Source organism: Amphiura filiformis, chromosome 3, assembly GCF_039555335.1.
Source record: "Amphiura filiformis chromosome 3, Afil_fr2py, whole genome shotgun sequence".
Classification (NCBI taxonomy): Eukaryota; Metazoa; Echinodermata; class Ophiuroidea; order Amphilepidida; family Amphiuridae; genus Amphiura; species Amphiura filiformis.
The window spans coordinates 14,136,031-14,161,324 of NC_092630.1; the positions used below are offsets into that span (position 1 = coordinate 14,136,031).

At 36.8% G+C, this 25,294-nt stretch overlaps 1 protein-coding gene across 1 annotated transcript in view; it reads left to right on the forward strand.

The window, feature by feature from the left end:
* LOC140148075 (voltage-dependent calcium channel subunit alpha-2/delta-1-like) overlaps positions 1-18,866 on the forward strand; it is a 313,901-nt gene extending 295,035 nt beyond the window's left edge. The window contains exons 34-44 of the mRNA XM_072169928.1: positions 2,185-2,274; positions 2,649-2,710; positions 6,437-6,445; positions 9,660-9,719; positions 10,046-10,111; positions 11,934-12,004; positions 12,817-12,895; positions 13,930-13,982; positions 16,121-16,179; positions 17,853-17,979; positions 18,391-18,866. Of these exons, the coding sequence (XP_072026029.1) occupies positions 2,185-2,274; positions 2,649-2,710; positions 6,437-6,445; positions 9,660-9,719; positions 10,046-10,111; positions 11,934-12,004; positions 12,817-12,895; positions 13,930-13,982; positions 16,121-16,179; positions 17,853-17,979; positions 18,391-18,697 (983 nt within the window). The 3' untranslated portion in view covers positions 18,698-18,866. The remainder of the gene's footprint in view (positions 1-2,184; positions 2,275-2,648; positions 2,711-6,436; positions 6,446-9,659; positions 9,720-10,045; positions 10,112-11,933; positions 12,005-12,816; positions 12,896-13,929; positions 13,983-16,120; positions 16,180-17,852; positions 17,980-18,390) is intronic.
* The last annotated feature ends 6,428 nt before the right edge of the window (positions 18,867-25,294 follow it).

Genomic DNA, 25,294 nt, shown 5'->3' on the forward strand with positions numbered 1-25,294 from the left:
AATGTGGACTGCATCGAAGTCGTAAGGCTGCAACTTACTGTGTGCTACAATCCAGGAAAAAAACAGTTGGCACACTTGCACTATAAACAATGGAAATGCGTGCCCTATCAAAATTGGAGAGGCGAGTGAAACATGCATGCAATATATGCAGTGCTGTACGGTGCAAAAACTGATTGAGGAGCCAATGGCTCCTATCTATATAAATTTAAGCGCCCAAATATTGCTCCCAGGCTCCCAAAAATATGAGGCGCCAACTGAACAGCCACATGCGTTGAATGTTCATAGCTGCTGTACTCAATATTCCCATTGTACGCTACATACTTCATACATAGCATGTACAGTGTAGGCCTATATGTTTTCCAGGAAGTCCCCATCAAGACATCATGATAAATGCATATTCATAGCATACGTTCAGTATTTTGAATGCTACATGTACATGTACGTTACATGCGTATTTTGCAGTTGCTGGTGATTAAAAGCTTCAACAGTTGGTCGCCATTGTCGCCAGGGGTTGAATATTTAGTCGCATCAGAAAAAATCTAGTCGCCAATGCGCCTAAAATGGTTGCACCGTACAGCACTGAATATATGTGAAGTACGGACTCCCCCCTATATCTCACCCTTCCCCAATCCCCCCTATATCTCACCCTTCCCCACTTCCCATCTTTCAATGTTGGAGGGTCTCACGGACCTGTTGACAACATGGCTTGGTCCAACATTGAATTGGGGGAGCGGGGGAGGAAATATACCAAAAGACAGGCAAAGTGTGCCAACCTTTTTTTCCTGGATTGTAGCCTTAGGCTTCAACATAAAAAGTGCCAAGTTTGGAGATATTTTCTCAAAATATCAAGACTTATCTCAAGAATTTCTGAACTGATACTAGGCTTGTTTGTACTCATTTTAATGCATTTTTCATGCTAATTCCAAATATGTTCATGAAAATGTGAAATTCTGAAATTTTTAAAAAATTTTGAAAAAATAAATAAATTTTTCGTCTGCAGTCAACACCAGCGTGCAGAGCGTTAAGACAGAGGCCATACTTTAGCTATATCCATCTGGTTTCCTTGAGACAGTATATAATGTGTAGGGACGCGCGGTCACAATGTATTGCACACTACAGAAGCAACACATTTGATCATGCATGTATGATACAAGGAAGCCACTGTCTTGAAGAAGATAAATGGACTATAAATATGTTGACATAAAGGGAAAGAGAGTAGTATTTTGTCCACCACACTTGAAAGTTGTAACACAACAGCCAATTTTTTAACCTAGTGTATCAACACTGTATGCATGGGAAATGTTCACCCCATTTTTGTCCTAAAATGAGGATAAATTGGCTTTTTAAAAAAAATCCCTATTTTGGGGGATTCAAGCTCATTTTCTATTTCACTTTTCTATTCTAGGACAACATAAAAAATGACTCATTTCATAAAAAAAAATCAAATTGTAGTTAACAGGAAGTGCTTGGAATCACAAGTACAAAAGCATTATGCATGCCCATATTTTTTTTTTTTTTTGGGGGAGGGCTTTGGGGCGCCAGCCCCCCTGGGTAAAAAGCAGGGGCGGTGAAAACAAAGGGGTGGCAAAAAAGGGGCGGCAAATAGAAATAGAATTAGTAAAGAAAAAAGGGCAGCAAAAATTTGAAAAAATTGTACTATACATCAAAATTTTTTCCTTTTAGGGCTTTTTAGTGCGGTAGTAATTTTTTTTTTTTTTTTTTTTTTTTTTTTTTTTGCTCTTCACTTTTTCAAACCACCGAAAAAAAAAAAATGGGTCAACCTTTTCGGCTGTTGAGGAAGGCGGCAAAATTGAATTTTCTTCAGCCCCTGGGGTAGGAACGCCATGCACGCCACTGTTATGGGGGCACATATGTTTTTGGTGGGTATGTTTCCCACAGAACTGCTAATGGTGGATCTTTAGGAGCTGATGGCATAAATGGGAGCAAATTAAGGATCTTTCTCAGCTTTTTGGTTGAAATTACCATAAATGAGCAATTTTGGGGTCGTTTAGAGCTGAAATTATCAAAATCAGGGGTCTCATCAGTACTCTTTTTTGGTATTCAAGGGTCTTTTGGGGGTACATATCTGTATGGTGATTTGTGTCAAGTGCCCCCTTCCCAACCTTGTGGGGTAGGTATAGTACACTATGAATCCTCATACAATGATTTGTTTCTTTTTTTCAGATGGTATGAAACCACCTGTTAATGTGACATACATGGCCAACGTGATGGCCAGCAAAGCTCTGAGAATGATGGGAGATACCGTAGCAGGAGGTTAGTCATTTATAGATATTTAAACAAACTGCATGGGAGGGCAAGGGTTTGAATGTTGCCAAAATACATCTGAAATAAAAAGTAAAAATATGATCAAAGTTAGTGAAGGCACTATGTATATATTAAATTTGTTTTAATACAAATGGGTAAAATTCATCTAGAAATAAGAAAATCAAGTGAATTGTATCTGTTTCTCTCCTTGTAAATTTAAATTGAGCAAGTCTTGGAATTCAGCTCTTAGAAGACTACTTGTTGAGCAGTTTCACCAAATGTTAAGAAAACTATAGGATAAACATATTTAAATGCATGTACTGTAAACTTGTTTACATTGTTTGATTTTACAATTTTCTCACCATGTTTCTCTTGTATAACAGTGTTAGCTGTAACCTTTGACCCAGAGGAGTTCAATTCTATGTGGATAGAAAAAACCACCAAGGTAATAACAAACTTTAAGAATTGCAATTGATTAAAATCAATTATATGAGTATGTTGATAGATGAATTGACAGCAATGTTTATAAACAAAGGACTGGTCTATCCAGGGGCTATTTTAACGTGCCTCACTGTCACGCATATGACGAGATAAAATATTCGCGGCAGTGAAAATTAACAATCCGAGTAGATATGCTTTAATAGTAGACAATGGTAGAGCCTTTCTTATGGTCACATTCAGGTAAAAATGTCAATTTTTTTATTTTTGAAACGCACTCTACTTCATCAACACTTTTATCTCATTGCACGATCGTGACAGTGAGGCACGTTAAAATAGCCCCTGGGTCTATCTATCATGCTTGAGTGAACAGCATAATCATTATCACATCACTTTCCAATATCTTTATTGCCCTTTATCTGATTTTTTTAAACACGAGTCCTCAACAGTGGCTACACCTGGGGGGTCATGATTTATATGTGTTGGGAATAGACATCAAAACTTGTCAACAACGCTCACTTTTTGAACCGAATATTTCGGAAAAAACATTCTCCGCTGATGACGGAGAATGGTTTCTCTGTAATATTTGGTTCAAAAAGTGTTGACCACTTTTAAATCTACCTTTAATGTTAACATTGTATGTAAAATATAATGAGATTAGAAAATGATGTGATATTGTAATCTAATTCAAAGCGCTCCACTAATATGTTTATCAGTTATATGTTGCCAAATCAGAAAAGCTTCAGGTGAAAGGTATTTTTTTTCACAAAATATGAATGCATTTTTACACCAAAACCTAGAAATGGGGCCATTATACCAGAGGCCCAAATAGGAGATTAATATTTATGGCACATCCCTGGATGATCATTTGTACCGAGTACCCCCGAATGCAAATTGGTTTTATCCAGTTGAAATACATGCATCCCCCTATGGAAGACATGACCTTAATCTTCCATGCAGGGAGTGTGAATTGCAAATGGAGCCACCCATTCAGGTAACCCCATTTGAAATTCACACTCCCTGTGTGGGAGATTAAGGCCATGTCTGGATTTTAATTGGTCTAGCCCAATTGCTTTGCATAGCATTTAGGAGCACAGTGGCCTAGCGGAACGGGCACTGACTCATAATCGGAAGGTTGCAGGTTCGAGCCCCGGCGACGCCATCGTGTTGTGCCCTTGAGTAAGGCACTTTATCTCGATTACTCCTCTCCACCCAGGTGTTTAAATGGCTACCGGCATTTTTAAATGCTGGGAAGGTAACAGACTTGCTGTAGAGGTGTAGCGATCCCCCTATATAGCAACATTACATGAAGGAGTCTGGCCCAATCGCCAATGAAAGAGAGATGGGCACTCCAATCACTGTTTATACAGGATTGTCTCCTTTACCTTTACTTTAGCATTTAGGATTATCCTCTCCTGCCTTGGCAATAACCAGGATCTTATAGATGTCCCCTATAATGTACTTGTTATTCCATATGGGATAATGTGAGGGTGCTTTTGGAATACCTAAAAGGTTCAAGCTCCTTCCGGGGGGGGGGGGGAAAGGGGTACTCAAGTTTGATTTTGGTAGGGTGTGCCGCTGAGAATTTGAAAGTGGACCCATAAATATACCAAATTTTCAAAAAATTTGGACCCATATACCAAAATTCAAAATTTGCAACCAAATTTAACCCATATTATCTTAGTTTTTACAAATTTTCCCAAATATTTTTAGACAATTTCAAAATTTTGGCTAGATGGAGGCAAAATTGGGCTATTTTCAAGAAATATAAAATTTTGAAAAAAGGACCCATTCATATACCAAAAGGGGTCATTGATATACCAAAAGGCCTAAAATGCTACCCATATTTGCGGCACATCCCAGTATGGTCATTTGTACTAAGTACCCCCCATGGGGCCCTGCCTTGTTTAGTCATCAGGAAACCAACACATTTAAGCTTTTATTAAACGTATTCCTCAAATTTGCTCTGCTTACCACATGGTTGTTTCATTTTATTCTGGTAAGTTTTTTGTCTTGCTTTCAGCATGTCTATTTATAATTAGGGTTTGGGTATGCTTTTAATAACCATCATTTTGCAACTATATTTGATTAATATAGATATAGGCCCTATAAACTTGTGAATGATAATGGTTGTTCTATAATATTTTTGGGAATAATTCTGGTATACCCTGTGCACAAGTGTAAACCTAATCCTAACCCCAACCCTAAAAATAGGGTGCGCAGGGTAAACCAGAATAGTACCTTTTTTGATCCTGATGTGGCAGTGGCGTCAACATGTTGAAGCAGCTGTTGCACACATGCATTTATGCGGTGGCTTTAAGCGCATGTGCGTATGCCACGCTTTTTTGAGCGTGCACTAACTACTTGAAGCTGCGCATCATTAAAAAGGCAATGACGTCACATCGGGTGAAAAATGGTATATGTAGTGGACTAAAGAGGTTGAAATGTTACCACTACAGAAATAACCTCTTTTTAATTTTGTGTCAATCGTAAAACAATCAACAGAGAGTTAGAGGCCATTTGCATCCAGATATATCTCCACCTTTCTATCTCTTTTGCATCCAATTAAATATAGTTTATACCTTTCTAAGAAAGAAACCTCTCATTGTTATGATATATCTTATTGGACCATCTATTCAGCTGTTGCATTTAAAATCCACACACCCCTTGTATGAAGACTTTTAAATTCCGACCAATTTCAGCAGTTTAACAGTGGAATATGTTTCGAAAAATTTCAAACAAATACTTGTGTAAAATCCAACTGCATTCTGCTATAAGTTTCATCTGCGTGGATTTTGACAGAAGACATGACATATTCCACCTGGGCTTTTCCATCCACACACCCCCTGTGGAAGACATGATCTTAATCTTCCACACATGCGAATTGCAATGGGGTTACCTGAATAGGTGATTCCAATTGAAATGCACACCCAATGTATGGGAGATACATATCATCCACAAGGGGGGGTATAGATATCAACTGGAATAGCCCATTGGCAATCTCATTCAAATGGAATTAAGATAATAGTTTCATCTTCCACAAGGGGGAGAATTTCAAATGTAACAGCACATTATTACTAACCTGTGTCATGTCTAGGTTGATGTCTACCTCCCTTGAATTGCTCCAGTGATCAGATACTTCCATCTTGTATGAAATATATTGCTTTTTGAATCAGTGTGGTCTTTACAATGTGAGTGGGTTGATCCACTCTTGCAAGAAAGACTTGTATTAAATGGGTGTGTGTCAGATGCTTTTGAGCATCAGTCTTGATATCAATACGCTGTAAGTCTTGATATTCTGCTGGTCGGCATGACGTCACGTGCGATATATTGCTTCTTTCCATTGGTTGCTTTGCCCCCTCTGACACTAAAGGGGACACTTACCATTGCATTCATTGGGGGAAATCAACTTTAAATAATTGTCAAAGACAAGGCAAATTGGTATTTTCTATGCTGAGAAAATTGACAGGTACCGATCAAGAGTTGCACTGTCCCCACCTTCTTGTATAAGGAGTTGCAAGGGCCTGATGAGTAATATCGTATTATTTTGGAAACCCATATTTTTCCTAAGCCACCACTAGCTTGATTTTTTCTATTATTAGGGGCGCCCCTAGCCTCACCCTACCTCATCTCAATCCTCTTGCAATTTGTTATCACTCATTTGCAACATGACTGTATCCTTTTCTTATTCCTACCCTTGTACCATTTTTTACTCTTTTCTCCAAATTCCAAGATATATGCGGTGAGTCAAGTTTTGTATTTTATTATATGTAACTAATTCCATGTGCAGTTTCATAATATTGCTAATAGGCCTTTAGATATTTTTACCAAACTGACCAGCAGCCTATGTACTCTGATCCATTGGTCAGTATGCACAGCCCCATTGAGATTTTGTGTGTGTGTTTAGTGTAACTGTGTTGCATGTAAAACATAAAAGGTGTGAGTTGCTGTGTTGGTCATCCGAAATACTAGAAACAACACTATAATGTGTTTAAAAAATAGAAAAAATAAACAAAAATAATTCTACCATCAAGAGTAAAACATAATTCTATATAATTTTTATACTTTTTATCAGTTTAACCAATAAAACATCACACAATGATACCAATTGTGACACGATCTGGTCCATGGGGGCCAAAGGCGACAAATTTGAAACTGAGATAAAGGTAAAAATATGGAGTAAAAAACAATAAAATACATAGGAAAATAGACATCAAAAAACTTCATAACTTTAGAACCAAGTATGCTAGACCTTTGGCGTTTTCAGTAATGATAGCCTATCGTATGTGTAATGTAATAATTACAGTAACTCAATTTTCAAAAATGCCTCCTTTGGCCCCCATGGACCATATCGTGTCACAATTTAAACTACTCTATTACATTTATTCAGCTTTAATTGTGAGGACCAGCAAAATATATTGAGAACTTTATATAACACACACACACCCCTGTTTGTAAATATACCTGCAAAAGAGGACGCCATTCTGCATTTATGCTTTTTATACTCTTACTATCCAACCATGGCCCTGAACCCCCTAAACGTGGACCCATTTTAAAATGCATTTTTTTCATTATTGTCCTGGTTATATAAACTGAGCTCAAAAAGAAACTTATAATTTTTCACAAGGTCATATCTTGAAATCCTGTCCATCAAATTGAACCAAAATTACACACAGATTTACACATGTCAGTAACCAAGCAGTTATCCAACTGACACAACAGCAAAATGCACTGACATGGGACAGCTTCCTGGACCACATTCACAGCCCAGCCCTGTTTCATGAAAAAAGTGTATGAAAAGCAGAAAGCAGCACCGTTTTATCATCTGTGCAAGGATCTTGTGCACATTCTCACAGATTTTTTGTCCTGGGTGCCAAATGTTGGGCTGTGAAAGTGAAGGAAGTCCAGGAAGCTGTCCCATGACAGTGCATTTTGCTGTTGTGTCAGTTGGACAACTGCTTGGTTACTGACATGTGTTTTGAGTAGAGTATTAAGGTAATCCTGTGAGTAATTTTGGTTCATTTTGATTGACAGTATTTTAAGATATGACCTTGTGATTCACAAGTTGTAAAAAATTATAAGTTTCTTTTTGAGCTCAGTTTACATACAACCGAGGTGTGTCCACGTTTATGATGTGTGTATCCTAATGTAGGGACACATGTGCAGGTAATTACAAATGCACCCCCCCACACACACACACCAGTGAAACTACTCTCTTACTTTATTCCATAATGTAAGAAAATTATTCATGATTTCTTTAACAGAAAGGATACTGCCGGGGGGCCTGATTTAGGGTTCACTTTTGCATAAGTATTATTTACATGTAAAAAATAGACTGAACAAAATTGAAGGCATAATTACATGTAATAGAACTAATTTTTTGGCAGAAATTGGCTTCTGTTTGAAATTGGATGGGGTGCCTGTATCTGTTGATTTTTTACATCAGTTTGAGCTGCAAGGGGTATTTAATAATGGCCTATATACACCTCAAGAGATGGAAAAAGGTCCTTCATCACCGTCACTCAGCCCCCCCCATGGGGTTTGCATGCATCTTTCTCTGTTTAGATATGTCCCCGATTAAAATTTGAAATCATGAAATACATTTAATTGTTATAGACCACACTGATTTTAATATGCATGAACATCTACATACCAAGTCTACAGGTTCTTCTGGGCTAAGGGTCTAAATGAAATGTGCCTGTGTATAGAATGCTTTGTTCCTGATACTTGCTGTCTTTATATTGTAGGGATATTTGATTGATGCTTGTTGATAATACCTATATAAGCTTGTTGAACTTTTGCCTGAACTTTGATTATTTTGTGTGTATATTTTTTAAGATTCTTTTATTGTAGGTTACTACCGCTGTTGTTTCTTTTAAGAGCCAATCAAAATCCAATTTATTCTCAGACTAATATTTTCCTCGTGTTTCATGCTGCTTTGTTGATTTTTTTTGCTTAATTTGTAATGTAAGATCTGTAGATTAAGATATATTTAGTCAAGCACAGATGTCGTGTTTGCTCATGTAACAGCACTATATCTGCTTTGTGTGTTTGTTTGTTTGTTATATTTGGAATTCTTGATACGTAGTTGTGAAGATTTTGTAGTTCTAATTTGGTATACATAGGTATATATACATCATGTAATAAGGGTGGGTACTTTTGGTGACATCATTACTTTTGATTGTCAATTCATAATATCTCACATGGGCCTGTGATGTCATATTGGACAACCTTGTCACAGTTAATATTTTTGTGTCAAAACAATGATAAATTTATAAATTAAAAGCATCTATCCCATATAACACGGTTAGTTTATGTAAAATAATGCAGTTGAAGACCGGGTTGTTGTCCGCCAAAGATATATATATTAAACTTTAGTCCGTTATATATGAGACGATGTATTATTCAAACAAGATGTTAATATCAAGAAATATAGTATGTCTTATAGAATTTGCCTATAGACGAATCCAACGAGCCAAGTCATGGTCAGGATTTGGTCGGCCATTATTGGGTCCCCGCATGCACCAAACAGGTGTTGTGAGTGCCCAATTGGGTGGATTAAACCCACTTAAAATTCGATGTTAGATTCTTTTGTGTTGCAAACTGTCATCATTCTTTTGTCTACGTGTAACACGGGTGATAGAATGCAGTTTAAAATACCCTCCAAGGCCGCATCATTTCACATTTTAGGTGAGATAGAGCCGACGGGGACCCAGCTAATGGCTGCCATTGAGGTGTAGGAATGCGTGAAATTGGATTTGTCTTTAGAATTGTCTGATCTTTATTAATTGATCTGTCCTGTTAGTGTACAAATCTGATTGGTCATCGCACACATTGCAGCCATAATCATGATAACACAGTCAGATACCAATGAAATATCATAAAGATTTGTTCTTTTACTAATTTACTATTTATTTTATACTAATATTGCTTATTTTGTTCTTGGTGAATTTCAGGGCTTCAACAAAAAGCCTTCTCCTGTGAATTGCGCAATTAGTGAAGACAATGAAGATAAGGTCAGTGTATGCAACATATTTTTTAGAAGCATCAAGCCGGTATATAAGATTGCTTATTTTGAAATCACAATGTCACTTTATGTCATGTCACTCACTTGAAATAGTTGCCAGAATGCACAGGACATGAAATTACATATTTAACAAGACACAGAGGTGCATAAAAGACATGTGTAAAAATTACTTTTTGTATAACATTTTCATGGTTTAACCATAGCACAATAATGAACCTCAGACCTGAAACTTTTCCTCTTTTTATGTCACATAAATGCTTCCTTGTACTGAATAAGAATATCATTAATAAAACAATTATTGTCTTCCCTTCACAGAATCTATTTTGCTATATTTTGGATGACGGTGGATTTATTGTTGCAACCAACCAAAAGCAGGAACATGTAAGTTCATGAGCAGTCTTCAGTAAAGTGTAAAGCAAATAATTCAGTATACACAAGAATGATCTTATGGATCAATTATCAATTTATCACCCAAATTTCATAAGTTAATCTCATACACAGTCTTCAGGTATGTGTATCAATGAGTAGCTAGGGGTTGTGGCACCAGGAGCAAGGATACAGAATGGTGCCCCCTCCCATTCCTGAAACTATTGTACAAAAACATTTACACTTATACAACTAATTTGGTTATAGTCAATTTGAATTTTGGTTTGAAAACATTGTTTCAAATGATTATCTATAGATGTTGAAATGATGCGTTCAAAGCGCACATTAGACTTTCACCACTTAGGAGTGGGCACAGAATCAATCTAGGGGGCACTGAATTGGTCTATTTGGTGCCCCCATACCACGGAAACATGGCATGTTGCCTCGGGATCGACGCTAAGTCAGGTACCGTGTGAGCAAACTAAAAAATAGCGCAAACAGCTCGAGCGGACACAAAAGAAACTTCTCGCGAAAGATAAGCGATGTCGCCAGGTCTGTACGCTGTACCGGCGTCAGCTGAATTCGAGTACGCTTAGAGGGCACAGGCATGGAAAATCCCAATCTGTGTATTAATAATCTAAGGGTGCCCCTAAGACCCCTTAAGATGGTGTGCAGGTCACTTACCCACCCTTGCCTTCCTAGTTATGCCACTGTTGTGTAAAGTATATTCAGTGCAAAAGGCTGGTCAACAAATTCAAATTAATTCCCAATTTGTGCCCCAATTTATTCCACGAATCTTACCAGTTATATGCAGTAGGATCGCAAACATTCCATCTGCCAGGACACACTTCTATGTTGCACTTAGTACACTTGAAGGTTTGTTATGCTCTGTCGAAAATAAGGTTCACCATTTTGAATATGAAATAAGTGTAAAAAATAGAAAATTCTATACCAAATAACCAGCAGGGAAGCAAAGGATGATCCAAAATGATGCCAGTGTGTCACGCTAACAAAGGGTAAATTTAAAAACGGCAAAAATGTGACACATGGGGATAAAAACAAATAAATACACAAAAGTTAAAAACCCAATATTTTTGAAAAGACAAATTAAAGGTTTTCCTTCTTCAAGGGAGAGAGACCAGCTTTATATATAGTAGGCGTACTATAATAAAGCTGGTCTATTATAATAAGAATAAGAATAATAGCTTTATGTATTCATGGTAAAACATGTTCAAGATCAAAAATCATTGTTCTTCTACATGTCCTTGGCAAACGAATAACAATATACAGATTAAAGTGACAGGTTTACAAACAGGTACAATTATTAAAACCCGAGACGAAAGTTACATTCATCTCAGATTATAACAATAGTCAATATAGTCAGGTAGCATTTGTCATGATTTTACAGCTACTTCAGAAAATTTTAAAATATATTATAAAATTATAAAAGCGTTTAGCATATAATATTTTTAAATTTTAAAACCCAGTAAAACTCATTTCAGAATAACATCAAAATCTAATAAAACAGGCAAGAAGACGAATAAAAACACCAGAATGAAAGAAAGAAAAAAGAAAACTCTTGTCTTTTTGAAATATTGGGTTTTTAACTTTTTGTATTTATTTGTTTTACCCCCATTGGATGTTGTGTCACATTTTTGCAGTTTTTAAATTTGAATGTTGAATCTAACCGTAGCCCTAACCCTACATTCGACTTAGCAAACCTTATTTTTGACATAGCCCCGGACATAGCGAGCCGTCAACGAAGCAGTGGACATCATTGAAACTGTTGCTTAGCAATGATCAAGTAGTAACCCTGGTCTTGTTGTATTATTTTCAGGTTGGCATGTTCTTTGGAGAAGTGGATGGTGATATCATGCATGATATGCATAATCAATCTTTCTACAGCAGGTAAGGCCACTCACTGTCAAATTAGCTAACTACCCTGTGTTAGATTTTGGAAATATCTTCCACAGGGGGAATATGAATTTCAAATGGAATTGACATTTGCAGCTCTATTTGAAACTCACTCCCCCTAATGGTAAGATTCGGGTTGAATCTTTCTCAGAGGGTGTATGAAATGCAAATGGAGTTACCCAATGTACTCATTCCATGTGAAATTCATACTCCCCTGTGGCAGATATTTCCAAAATCTTCCACAGGGGTAGTGTGGATTTTAAATGGAATAGCCCAATGTAGGATCTCAATAAGCTACCTTTCTAGCCTTTGCCTCCACAATGTGTTTAACTATCGTTTGTATTAACCCTAACCGCCTCAGGGCTTTTTGGCGACGGGAAGGGAAAGAAGGAAGGAATAAAGAGAGAAAACAAAGAAAGAAGTTTTTTGCTCTGGGTGGGATTCGAACCCGAGACCCTCGCATGCCAGGCACTGGGTCGGGCGACACTTCGCCACGGGCTTGGGCTTCGCTGGCCAGCTAAACCGTGCCTATATATCACTTAGGGCGATTGCGTCATCACACCACGTGGGATGCACGCAAGAACAGCGCATATATCAAGTAGTATTTTGTAGTACTTGGTCCTGTTAGGGTTAAACTGTTGTTCTTCCTCTTTGGCTGATGCTAACAGGAACCTTCCTTAGAGGGTAAATCTGCATAGCTAAATTCAGCTTTAAATATTAGTTTCGAGTCCATTATAGCTGGGATGTACAATTTCATGACCTTTTTTTTGTTAACTGTAATGGTTATTATTGGTTTGATTCTACAGGATAGAGACCATAGATTACCAAGCAGCCTGTCCTAGACAGTCTACTACAGGGGGTGCAGCACCAAGAACTATCAATGTGGTAAGCATAAACTATATGAGTTGACCTCATCAACAAAGGCAAGGGACTGGTATATCAATATGCTTGAGCAAACTGCATGCAACCATTACACTTTTCAATAGCCTATACATGTGGCAGGAGGTTTAAAAGCACAGGCCCTGAACAAGATATGATGAGCATGCATACTGCCAAGCAATAAAACAATGGAAATTATGATGTACATGCCTACTGCCATGCAATGTCATCACAAGTCAACTTATCTCTATACTCAGTAACAAGTGTCTTACTCCTAAATTGAGGGAGCAAAAACATCATCAGAACCAGTGAGGATTATACCAGGGCCGTGACACTCGTTTTCAATCCCTGTATAAAAATTGAAGTCACTTCACGGCAGTTTGACTGACACATCAGCAGTTTGAGTGACGGTTACTAGGGAGTTTGGTACCATCGGTATGTTGATTGACAGTTTTGGGTAGTTTGGTACCCTAAATTTTTCCAAGATGGCGCACATCGACTGCCAATTATTCGGACCCTTTCCAGCCAAAATGCAGCTTATTTAGCCAGTCTCGTCATGGGGTCATCAAAGAGAATATTTTCCTAGCATATTGAGCTAACTCCTCAGCTATTTGGTTTTTCACGATATGATAGTAATGGAAAGATTCACCAAATGTTCGCCGCTTTTTCGCCATTTAATATTTTTTTGAAACGATGACGTAAACATGCATCATCTCTTCCACAGGTGATACACTCCTACACAGCTATGCCATCACATGCATGAAGGCGCATAGGCTGAATGACTGACTTCATTTGCGCAAACGAGTGGCTTATCCTATACCGTAGTATATTAGTACCTTGATTATACCCGTTTGAATTTGATCAGCCACAGGATCACTGGGTAATGTGGTATATCGATTGTTTTGCTAAAATGAGTGCAAAAAGATGTTGCAATGTATGCACATTGGATGCAAGACCATCAAGACGAGGGGTGCATAAACCTCTCGCTGCTTTTGGCAAAGGTGTTTTTAAAATAATTTTGCTTGTTTTATTTGTTTCAGCCAACCATTTGGGATATGTTAAATTTCAACTATTGGATCTTTACAGCAGCATGGTAAGTATATTTTGGTTCACCTCAAGTTTGGTAGTGAGGTCAGTGCTTTTCCGCGGTTGCGCCGCAAGCGTGCCGACTAGTCGCCCCCTGTACGCTGCGTGCGTGGACACTGCGGCGAGCAAAATACGCACCTACGTCACTACCAAACTTGAGGTGAACCAAATTATAGAGAAAAAGTGAATAATAATAACAGGTGTATAAGTAGCAACAGCAGCTGATATATACAACATCATTGGGCGGGAAAAACCTGTATGTACTTTTGGCCCTTGAACAAGGATAAAGCCTTGTATGTATAGAATTTATATTGAAGAGGTTGCTTCATCCATGTTCAAGGGCCAAAAGTACATGCAGGAAATACCTCATATTTACTTTTGGCCCTTGAAAATGGATAAAGCCTTGTAAGTGTAGACTTTATATTGAATGGTTTGCTTCATCCATGTTCAAGGGCAAAAAGTACATACGAGGTTTTTCCCGCCCAGTGACGATATGTGACATGCTCCCACGAAATAAGCGTAAAGTCACAAGTTGGGTGTTGAATTGAGTACAGCATAGTATAACCACATTCACAAACATGACTACCACTGCCAATATGTGTACATCCATATCAAAACGATTCACTTGTCGGCTGCTACATGTGTCTCATTTCACATGATAGCTAGGAATGAACACCAGACTCAACTCAAGTGGAGGTCACTTTAAATCATCCCAAGTCATATGGTTTAGGATTACAGAGAACATTCCTTATAACCATGTGATTTGGGGATGATTTGAAGTGACCTCCACTTGAGATGAGTCTGGTATTTATTTCTAGCTATTATGTGAAATGAGACACATGTAGCAGCCGACACGTGCATCGTTTTGATATGAATGTACACATATACAAGTGTCTTCAAACGAAGAACAGCAACACAACAATGGGAACGTCTCAAAACTCCCAACTTGTGACTTTATGCTCATTTTGTAGGAACAGTTCTTTAAAGGTATGTGACCATATTGTGGTCCGATTGTATTACATTGTGTTGATGTATATTATGATTCATCCAGTCATAGAAACAGGTGAATTATGAATAAAATACTGGAATAACTTACGAATTTTTCCGAATTTTCATCCCATTGGACTTCATCTGGCAACTGCAAAGATGCTCCAATATTGATCGTAATCGGAGACTGGTCACGTGTCAATCAAAACTTCCGGACACCAAATTGATATGGAGGATGTTATCATTCTAGATCGTGAGGAGAGGTGGTTTGAGCGGGGAGTTCGAGAAGCGATTTGGGAACGAGTGGAGAAGCCATCCCTCAACAAACGAGGGGGCCTGAGATTCCAACTTTCACACGCATGGGATTCATCGATTGTCAATATTCCTTGCCGATTGACACATGACCAGTCTCCGATTTACGATCAATACCGGAGCATCTTTGCAGTTGCCAGATGAAGTCCAATGAGATTGGATGAAAATTAGCAAAATTCCAGTATTTTATTAATAATTCACCTCTGTATTACATTGTGTTTGCTATGTCACATTGAGGCCTGTCACTCAAACATTCTTATTCCAAGGTTTGAATTCAAGTGTTCCAGAGATTTGAATAAAAAAATGTGTATCTTTGTGACTCATACATGATTTCTTGGATGATAACCACCAAACTACCATATTTTTGTTCATACTGCATTAACGAAACATATTCCAGACTTTTCCATACATATTCCAAATATATTCCAGACTCATCACAATATAAATGTTGGTATCATGTGAAAGCTTTAACTCTCTTCACGCGGGTGTCGACTGCAGACGACAAGTTTCAAATTTTTTTTTTAAATTCACAAATTTCAGAAATGTAAATTTTCATGACCATATTTGGAATCAGCATGCAAAATGCATTAAAATGAGTACAAACAAGCCTAGTATTGATTCAGTAGTTCTTAAGATAGCTCTTGATATTTTGAGAAAATATTTCAAAACTTGGAACTTTTACATGATACCAAAATTTATATTTTGATGGGTGAAGTAGGTACATCAATACTCTCAACCTGGTTAAGCAACTTTAATATAACTCTATGTTAATTATTTTGAATCCACATTAATTGAATGATTTACACCCCAACTTAACTCGCACTATTGTTACCTGTTCCATTGCAGGACATTCATACGCCACACTCTATTCGACATGTTTATAATTGGAGTGACAGATTATAGTAGTAAGTAGTTTATAATAAGATCATCTTTAGAAGTTACCATATTGTAAAATAAAAATAATCTTCTGTAACACAAAATTAATGTGAGCAACTTGGGTCCAATAATATATTGAAAACAATATTGATTGGCAATTGCTTTTGAGAGCAATTAAGGTTAGCAACTATTTTAAACTGTTGCGATTTGGTAGTTCGCAGCATCATGCAAATGGTAGTGAGCTTTGGCAAAAATTGCATTGATCATTTGTGGGCATCCATATCAAAATGATGCACTTGTCGGCTGCTACTTGTGTCTCTTTTTACATAATAGCTAGGAATAAATACCAGACTCATCTCAGGTGAAAGTCACTTCAAATCAGTTTAGAAAAGTTCTTTGTATTTCTAAATCATGTAACTTGGGGATTATTTGAAGTGACACCAAGTTGAGATGAGTCTGGTATGTATTCCTAACTATTATGTAAAAAGAGACACATGTAGCAACCGACAAGTGCATCGTTTTGATATGGATGTACACATTTCAAAGCGAGTGTGTAGAAGAATTCAAATATCACATATACTTTTGTATGTCCTGTGGTTCTTGAGTTATGTTGTAAATAGGGCTGAAACAACAACACTTTTGTAAAACGTACATAACTCATTAACAACAATAAATCAAGGAAGTTTTCAAAGTATATGATTTGTAGAATGAACTTTTGCAAAACATTGAAGTGTTTTTTTTCAATAGTATATTGATTTAGACAATGAAAATCAATTTTTTGGTTGCTTCGACCAACAATACCGCATACCCTTAATCCATGACTTGTCACTTTTTAATTTATACAAAATGCGCACAATTGAATTCAGGGTGGATACATTTGTAGACAACAGTTTTTGCAAATTTGATCAAAAAGGGTTAGTGGAGGTAGCTGATGATTGCATCAGCCGCAGTATTGAGTTATTCCGGTTGAAATCCATACAGCTTCTATGGAAGTCATGACTTTGACCTTCCACTCAGGGAGTGTGAATTACAAATGCGGTTACTTGACTGGGTGACTCAATTTGAAATCTACAGCTAGCTCTTGATCAGAATCCTCGCAGTACCTTAGAAGATCTAGTGATCCCTGAGTAAAATAAATCCAAGCAAGTGACTAGTAAAGAAAATGTAAGGCCAATCCTTGCCTGGCTAGTACCATGAGTACAGAGCTTGCGGAAGTCAAGCTACACTATCACTAGGCAAGCTACATAAGCATGATATAAGTCACCAACCAGCACCTCCCTGTCACCAGCAAGTAGGACCACTATGCAGTATTACTGTCTACCCACAGATATTGGTCTACCCCACCCACCAACTGCTCAAGTCCACTCACCGAGGCGCCAGCCGAGGACCTACAGCTGGTCTTTACTATAGTGTCAGAGGGCATATGGCATGGTTTTTCATTTTTTCTTTCAATTGGATGGAAAATAGGTTGGCTTTGGAACAAAGCTATCTACAACCACCTGTGTTGGAGATAAAGGTCAGGGGGTGTACAGATTTCAACTAGAATATTCCCTCTGCTTCAATATTGATACCTACACTCTTATCAGCTAAATGTGGTTGCCACAACATTCATGTCCTGAAATGACACAAAGGATTGCCTTGACTCCCTTTGTCCAGAGGGGTGTGCACACAAAATCTAATGCTACTATTTGCATTATTACAGTGATAGGTGCAGAGGATGTTGATATTCCAGAGAATGTTAGCTGCATCAAACTACAAAAGCAGTATTATTTGACTGAGGAAGAAAACCAAGGAGCCCAGGGTGAAATCAGATGTATGAACTGTACCAGGTAAGGCCATGAATGGGGGGCTAAAATTGATGCCTGTGTGTGTGATTTTTACGAAATTTATTTGTATACTCGTATTTGGCCATTTCAGCTTAAAAGTGTCGATTTTTGCACGCTTTGTGCGATTTTTTCCCATATTGACCATTTCATCTTCAGTATGGTATGGCAATTTATTTTGCAAGCCACTTTAGATTAGAAGATCCAATTGATGCAGACAACAAGCAAGGGTCAGTTGTCGGGGGGGGTAACTTTAAAGAGCGAAAAAATAGAGGTTTTTAATGCCTTTTTGGTTAAAAAAGGTCAAAATTTTGAAAAAAAACCCCACTTTTTCAAAATCTGACCCCGTCCACTTTTTCAAAATAAGCCCCAAATAAATCCTTTAATCATTAATTTGTACCACTTTATTATCTGCAGGAATTGGGCAGGCTCTAGAATAGCAGGTACCAATCTGGTACTCCTAGTGACAAGAAGAGGGGAATGCAATGGATGTGAAGAGAAGAAATTAACGCAAGAAGCTGAGGAACCTCCACCGGACAAGGTCCCCAATCCCTGTTTTATACAGCCATACTACAGGCGGAGGCCTTCTGATCATTGTTACGACTTTCATGATAATGAGACTGAGATTTGTAGCGGTAGTAATTCAATTTATCCGTCATCGCTAGTCCTAATATTTCACTCGTTTTGTAGCTTAGTAGCAGTAATTTTATCAAGGAGTGTATGATGATTATAAATGTTTTTAACCTCTGTAAATATTTCAGTATTTTAACCAATTGGTCTATTATTTCCTCGATATTTCGATCCAATCCAATTTCAAAGTAAAAGAAACTTTTGATTAATCACATGCTGGCTGCACTACTTAAAAATTTTCAATTACGTATCTTGAATTTTTTTCAAAGAATGGCAATAGTGTTTATGAGTGCAGTCGTTAAACGATCCAAATTTTTTAGGTCAGTGTTCTGAACTAATATCTAGCTGCGCTTTATAAATAATATTGCATTGCATATATTGCATAGGATGCCTTGATAATCTGCATCGGTGTGCATATATCTGATCTGATCCACACCATTTCAAAATCCACAAGGAGCTATCAGAAAATTGGCACACTTTTTCAGGCAGTATTGACCATTGTTATTGGTTATGGGGATAGCAATGTTGTTCTCTATCAATGGATGTGAATTTGAATAACCCATTTATAAATGCTCTTGGTTCAGTCTGGGGCTGTTTTGTGATAGCCCCGGGGGGGTACTCAAGGGTACTCAATACAAATGACCATACGGGGACGTGCCGCAAACATGGGTAGCATTTTCGGCCTTCTGGTATATCAATGACCCCTTTTTCAAAGCCTATTTTGGTATATGAATGGGTCCTTTTTCAATATTTTCTCAATTTTTTAGAAAAACAGCCCAATTTTTCCATAATCTAGCCAAAATTTTGGGAAATTTTTTAAAAACTAAGACAATTTTGGTTAAATTCTGCCGAAAATTTTAACTTTTGGTATATCAATGGGTCCAAATTTCTTGAAAAATTGGTATATTTATGGGTCCACTTCCAAATTCTCAGCGGCACGTCCCTACCAAAACCAAACTTTAGTATCCCCTCCCGGTGTTGTAAAGTAAAGCAATACATACACAAACCTTGTAACGCTCAAGCTTAAAAATGCAAATTGTCAAAAATCCCATAATTCATTGTGTTAGACCCCAGATGTCATCATTTGACATCACGCCGACTTGTAATGCACAGTAGCGATGCTCGCTAAACGATGTGCACATCGTCATGACGTCAGATGATGACATTTGGGGTCTAACCGCAAGGAATTATGGGATTTACTGAAAAGGTCAATTTCTGGGTCCTAACAGCTTCTCCGCCCCCAGTATTTTTATCATCCTGGATCAAGGTACAGATCATAAAAAATGTATGTTTCACAACTCCTTTTGTGCAAGCCTAGAGCAGTACAGTGGGGGGCCAGGGCCGGCGGTTCATGCAAGTCCGTCGGTAGACGGAAGGCGTTGGTGAAAAAAAATTGGGTTACCAATACACTATTTTCTTCCCAGGATGACAGACAAAAGGGGAGAATTGTACAAAAATGATTAAAAATTGTGAATTAAATTGCATATTATCAGGGTTTTTTTTTCATTTTTTTTTTTCAAACCATGCAAAACATTTTTGGGTCAACAAATCACAACTTCCGTCGGCAAAAAATATTTCCTTCGGTACATCTACAACTTTTGCCCCCTGGTTCCAAAATCCTGGCTACGCCACTGGAGCAGTATACAAGCTATATCAAAATGTTTAGTACCTTTCAGTTTTCATTGATAATGGATGATTCTGACACATCAAAATTCAACATGAGATCTAAATAATCTGTAGATTAATTAAAAGTCAAAAACTATACATTCTGGACATTTCATGACTATCCAAAGTTGCATTTGGAAGAGGCAGGCTTTTCAATAAACATCAAACTTGATGGGTATACCAATCATTTTGATACAGCCTATGCACTAAGCAAGTTTTAATGCTAGATTGATAACTGCCTCCATGGTTCCATGGTTTACATGAGAAATATATGCATTGTAGAGTTTGAAACAAAAAGTCCATGTTTAACCTTTGTTGCCTTGAATATTTGTGCAATATTGTTTGCTGCTGTCTGCAGTGTAAAATATATCGGCAGAGTCATTAGGCAAATGTTCATGATCAATTAATGTTTATATGTTATTTTTTACTTAGTGGAAAATGTGAGAGTAGGGAATGTTTTATAACATAATATATTACATATGAAAAAAAAATTATCTTTTTTATTTTTATTGTCATTATTACTTGTGTAATACATTGGCAGATATATTAGGCTATTCTAGTTGAAATCCATACACCCCCTATGGAAGACATGACCTTAATTTTCCACACAATGGGTGTCAATTTTAAATGGGGTTTACCTAAATGGGCGAATCTCCATTTGATATCTGCACTCCCTATGTGGGAGATTAAGGTCATGTCTTGGGGTGTATGGATTTCAACTCGAATAGCCCATTTTGATCAAAGTTTGATTACTGTAAAGAGCAGATAAGACTACTTCACATTTTGTAAATATATTTGAAAAAGTGCATTCAACTGTAAAGTATTCAATTCATATTAGGCCTACTATTTAAAATATTCAAATTATATCTAGGCTTATACATGATGCCAAGCACATTTTATATGCCAAATCAGTGGGCATGGCTAGAATTTTTGTCAGAGTGGGGTGGGAGCAGGGTGACGCACACACCCAAAATGCTAATTTGATTTAAAAAAAGTTCACTTTTTCTGTAAAAATCATTGAAAATCAGCTTTTTTGAAGGAAAAATTCATACAAGGTCTGCTTTTTCAGGTAAAACATTGAAATGAGCCCAAAAAAAAAAAAAAAATGCACAAAATAAACCCTTAGTATATGGGCCTGGTTTGAGGAAGTCCCAGGAAAGAAGCAGGAATTCTGAATCTTGCAGCAAATATTTATTGGACTATTTGCCCCTCACTCATGTAGCTAAAGAGGAATATATTAATCTTTGGTATTTTCAAACATTTTTATATTTTGAAAAAGTTTTAAACTTTAAAACTGCAGAGAAATATATGGATTTCCAAAAAATGGTGTCATTTTATACCATTTATAAAGCTATAAAAAGTTTGATAGAGCTTTAAGACCCATGCACACATTTTTTTATGTTTGTTTATGCTTCCAATGTTTTGATTAAGGGTCATGAATAATTGTTTTAACTTAAGTGTATGCATATTTAAATACCTGTCATACTTTATTTGTAAATAATGTATAGAAGTATATTTTATGAATCCATTGTCCGTCATGGTTGATCAAAAAGAATATTCAGTTGTTTGAATTTAGTTACAAATGGAATAAAAAGAATTGTTCCTGATAAGAACATAATTTGAGGGAATAAAATTTTACTTTGGATTACCCGATTTCCAGCCCATATTGTTCAGGTATTTGCACGTTTATAATGATAATGCCCCGGGGGTTGTACTCAGTACAAATGATCATACGGGGATGTCTTGCAAATATGAGTTTCATATTCGAGTCTCTGGTATAACATTGGTGACACCTCTTTTCTAGGCGGGTTTTTAAAATAAAAAATACATAATTATTGTTGCATTTTGGAGCCCATATTTAAAAAAAAAAAAAGCGAAATTGTGTTAAAATTAAGGTTTTTAATCTGGGCCTCCGGTTTAAAAATGGGTCATATTTTCTATGAAAACTGGTCAAATATAGGTCCACTTTCAAATTCTTGGAGGCACATCTGTAACTGGAGTACCCTCCCCCACAGACACACAAACACCCAATAATGTGAACCATGTCACAGATTAACACATATTTTGTTAAGCCTTATGAGAACTCGGGCCATCTGCAGTGAACCTTTTGTTCCCATACATGGGTCCTGTTCCTGATATTTCACTACAAAATAGTATTGAGTACCGTATTGCAACACATTTCTGCTGATTTCAAGATTGGTATGGTTTCTGTGAAATCATATGCACATTTTTTTTCAGTATTTTACTATCGTCTTTGCTCAGCTCATGGTAACATTTAGGTTATAAATTTTATACTGTGTACATTGCATTTGTAAATAGATTTATGTAACATATTAGAATTTGTCAAATATCAACATAAAGATTAACATTTTATAATCATGTGAAGTACCTCACTTGCACAATGCCAAATGCAATTCTTACGATCACTTAGAGGGCACTTTTAAAATTAATGTGTTGTATCTTGAAGCTGTTTTACCCTTATAATTTGGCCTGGGATATTTGGCCATTCCATTTGAATCCACTCACCCCTCTGAAGGAGGACACTTTCTCAATTTCAGTTGAAGTACATGGTCAATCCATGAGGATTATGCGTGACGTGTCATGTCAAAAGGAGACACTTTTGGGCAGGTTATCAATTTTGAGGTTTTTACATATCTTAAATATAACAACATTTTACTCAAGTTAGACTATCTTTTGAATTTTTATCTTAAATATAGAGATATTTTGCTCCACAACGCCGTTTTCTCCAATGAAATCGAACATTCCTAAGCGAAGATATTGAGTTTGTAAGTTATGGTATTATAAAATTGGAAATTGAGATATCGGCCTTTGAAAATATTATTGACAATGGTGAGAGTAGGAATTACCTTGAAAATGTCTCAAAAAATACAAGATGCCAGTTATATTCCGGTCTGAAACTATCAGACAATATTTTAAACATTAATAGCATCACAAATTCGCAATAAACCCAAATTGTGAACAAATCACCCCAGGCAGATTTTTTTTCTATTTCTCCATTTATGATCCTGCCCAAAAGTGTCTCCTTTTGACATGACACATCACATTTTATGTTAAAATGAAATTAAAAAGTGTTGGTATATGGTTTCACACAATAATTTGGACATTTTGTTTGGAATTTCAATTGATTGATTCGGAATAACTGAAACTGTTTGGTTGGAATTCCCAAATCTTTCAAAAGGGGTGTGTGATTTTCAAAAAGAACAGCCCATTGGCTGTCCATTTTTCTTTTTCATTGAGCTATTCCAGTTAAAATCCATACACCCGCTATGGAAGACAAGACCTTAATCGCCCACACAGGGAGTGTGAATTTCACACGGGGTTACCTGAATGAGTGATACCCCTTGTGTGAGATATTAAGGTCATGTCTTACATCATACATCATCATTTTATTTCATTCAAATCAACATACAAAATATATATAAAAGACATAAAGTTTGAATGAGGAGATGCTTAAAGGGCCCAAAGGCCTGAAACTATACATGGGGTAGCAAGAGTCTCAGGACCATGGACAAAAAACAGTGTGGGCCGTTTAAACATCTCATTTATCAGCCCCTATTTCATTTTAACTGGAATGGCCCATTCAATGACAGGAATTCCATCCAGGTTAGGAAATTGAGTAATGTAAATTTTTGGCAACTTTTCCAATAGAACTTTTCCGTATGTTAGAGGGCTAGTGATCATCAGAGTCATTCATTTGCCAGGCTGAATAAATGTCGTTCTTTTTTATGATATTTTTTCCCATTTATGAATATGATACACTGCAGTATATGCTAAAAAGGCATCAAAATTGGACTTGCAGTTAATGCCTGACAATTACGGTACATTTATTTTGAATAAAATACAGAAATTTGTGAATGTTTCGCTGGTCATATTTTCAAAATCAATTTAAGTAACATCCGACTTATTTTGCTTTTGGAAATGATAAGGCAACTGGGGAGATTTAGTGTTGGAGGGGATCATAAAATCTGGGCCTATTCCTGCTTTATCAACTGCCAGTTTATGAGGGCTTAAGTGGTGGAGGGAGTCTCATGCCCTACAACTGTAGGAAGGGGGATCAGCCCACACCCCACTGTTTACACCATGGTGTACATACTTACTTTCATGTATAAGTAAACACTTCAATTTTTCAGATTGGGAAAAATACCAAATTTGACAATTTGGCAGGGCAATACTGTTTTTGTGGAGCCAAATTTTGTGGCTTTATACTTCTCAATAGATATTTCATCCATCCAATTTTTGAATATATTTTGTATATAATCATGATTTTGTATATTTGATTTGTTTTTGTATATCTCATTTTACGTTGATTAGTAAAGTTTAAACCTCAACACTACACATTTTATGCTGTTTTACAAATTGGTGAAAACTAATGTATGCTTTGAAACATTGTATTGTGGCTCATTCTGCAGGATATTTATTGAATCACATGATACTCCATGCTCAAATTTGTTCAAAAAGGCGTATAAATGGGGTCAATTTATGTCATATTTGGACATGTTTGATGAACTAAAAAATCACAGATAATTATGTACTGTACTCAATTGCATTTTTGGGAGGGGTGGGCTTATTGAAAGGATGCAGTGAAAAAGTCAAAATTGGTAATTTACACACATTAACAACAAAAATATAGAGTAAAATATAATGCTGCAGTCAAAAGCATCATAATTCTCAGCTGGTAGTTTCATTTAGACATTAGGCTATTCCATTCAAAATCCACACTACCCCTGTGGAAGATTTAGCTAAAGTCTCCCACAGAGGGAGTATGCATTTTGAATAGAAGAGACAATTAGATAATTTCCATTTGAACTACGCACTCCAGTTATGGAAGATATAGGTAATACAGGGGGAGTATGGGTTTCAAAATGATTAACCCTGACCAGTTACATTTGAAAAACATACTCCCCCTGTTGAAGATTTTTCCAAAATCTTCCACAGGGGTAGTGTAAAATTCAAGTGGAATCGCCCATTTGACAGAATGAAGAGTGTACTTGGCATTTGTCACTTA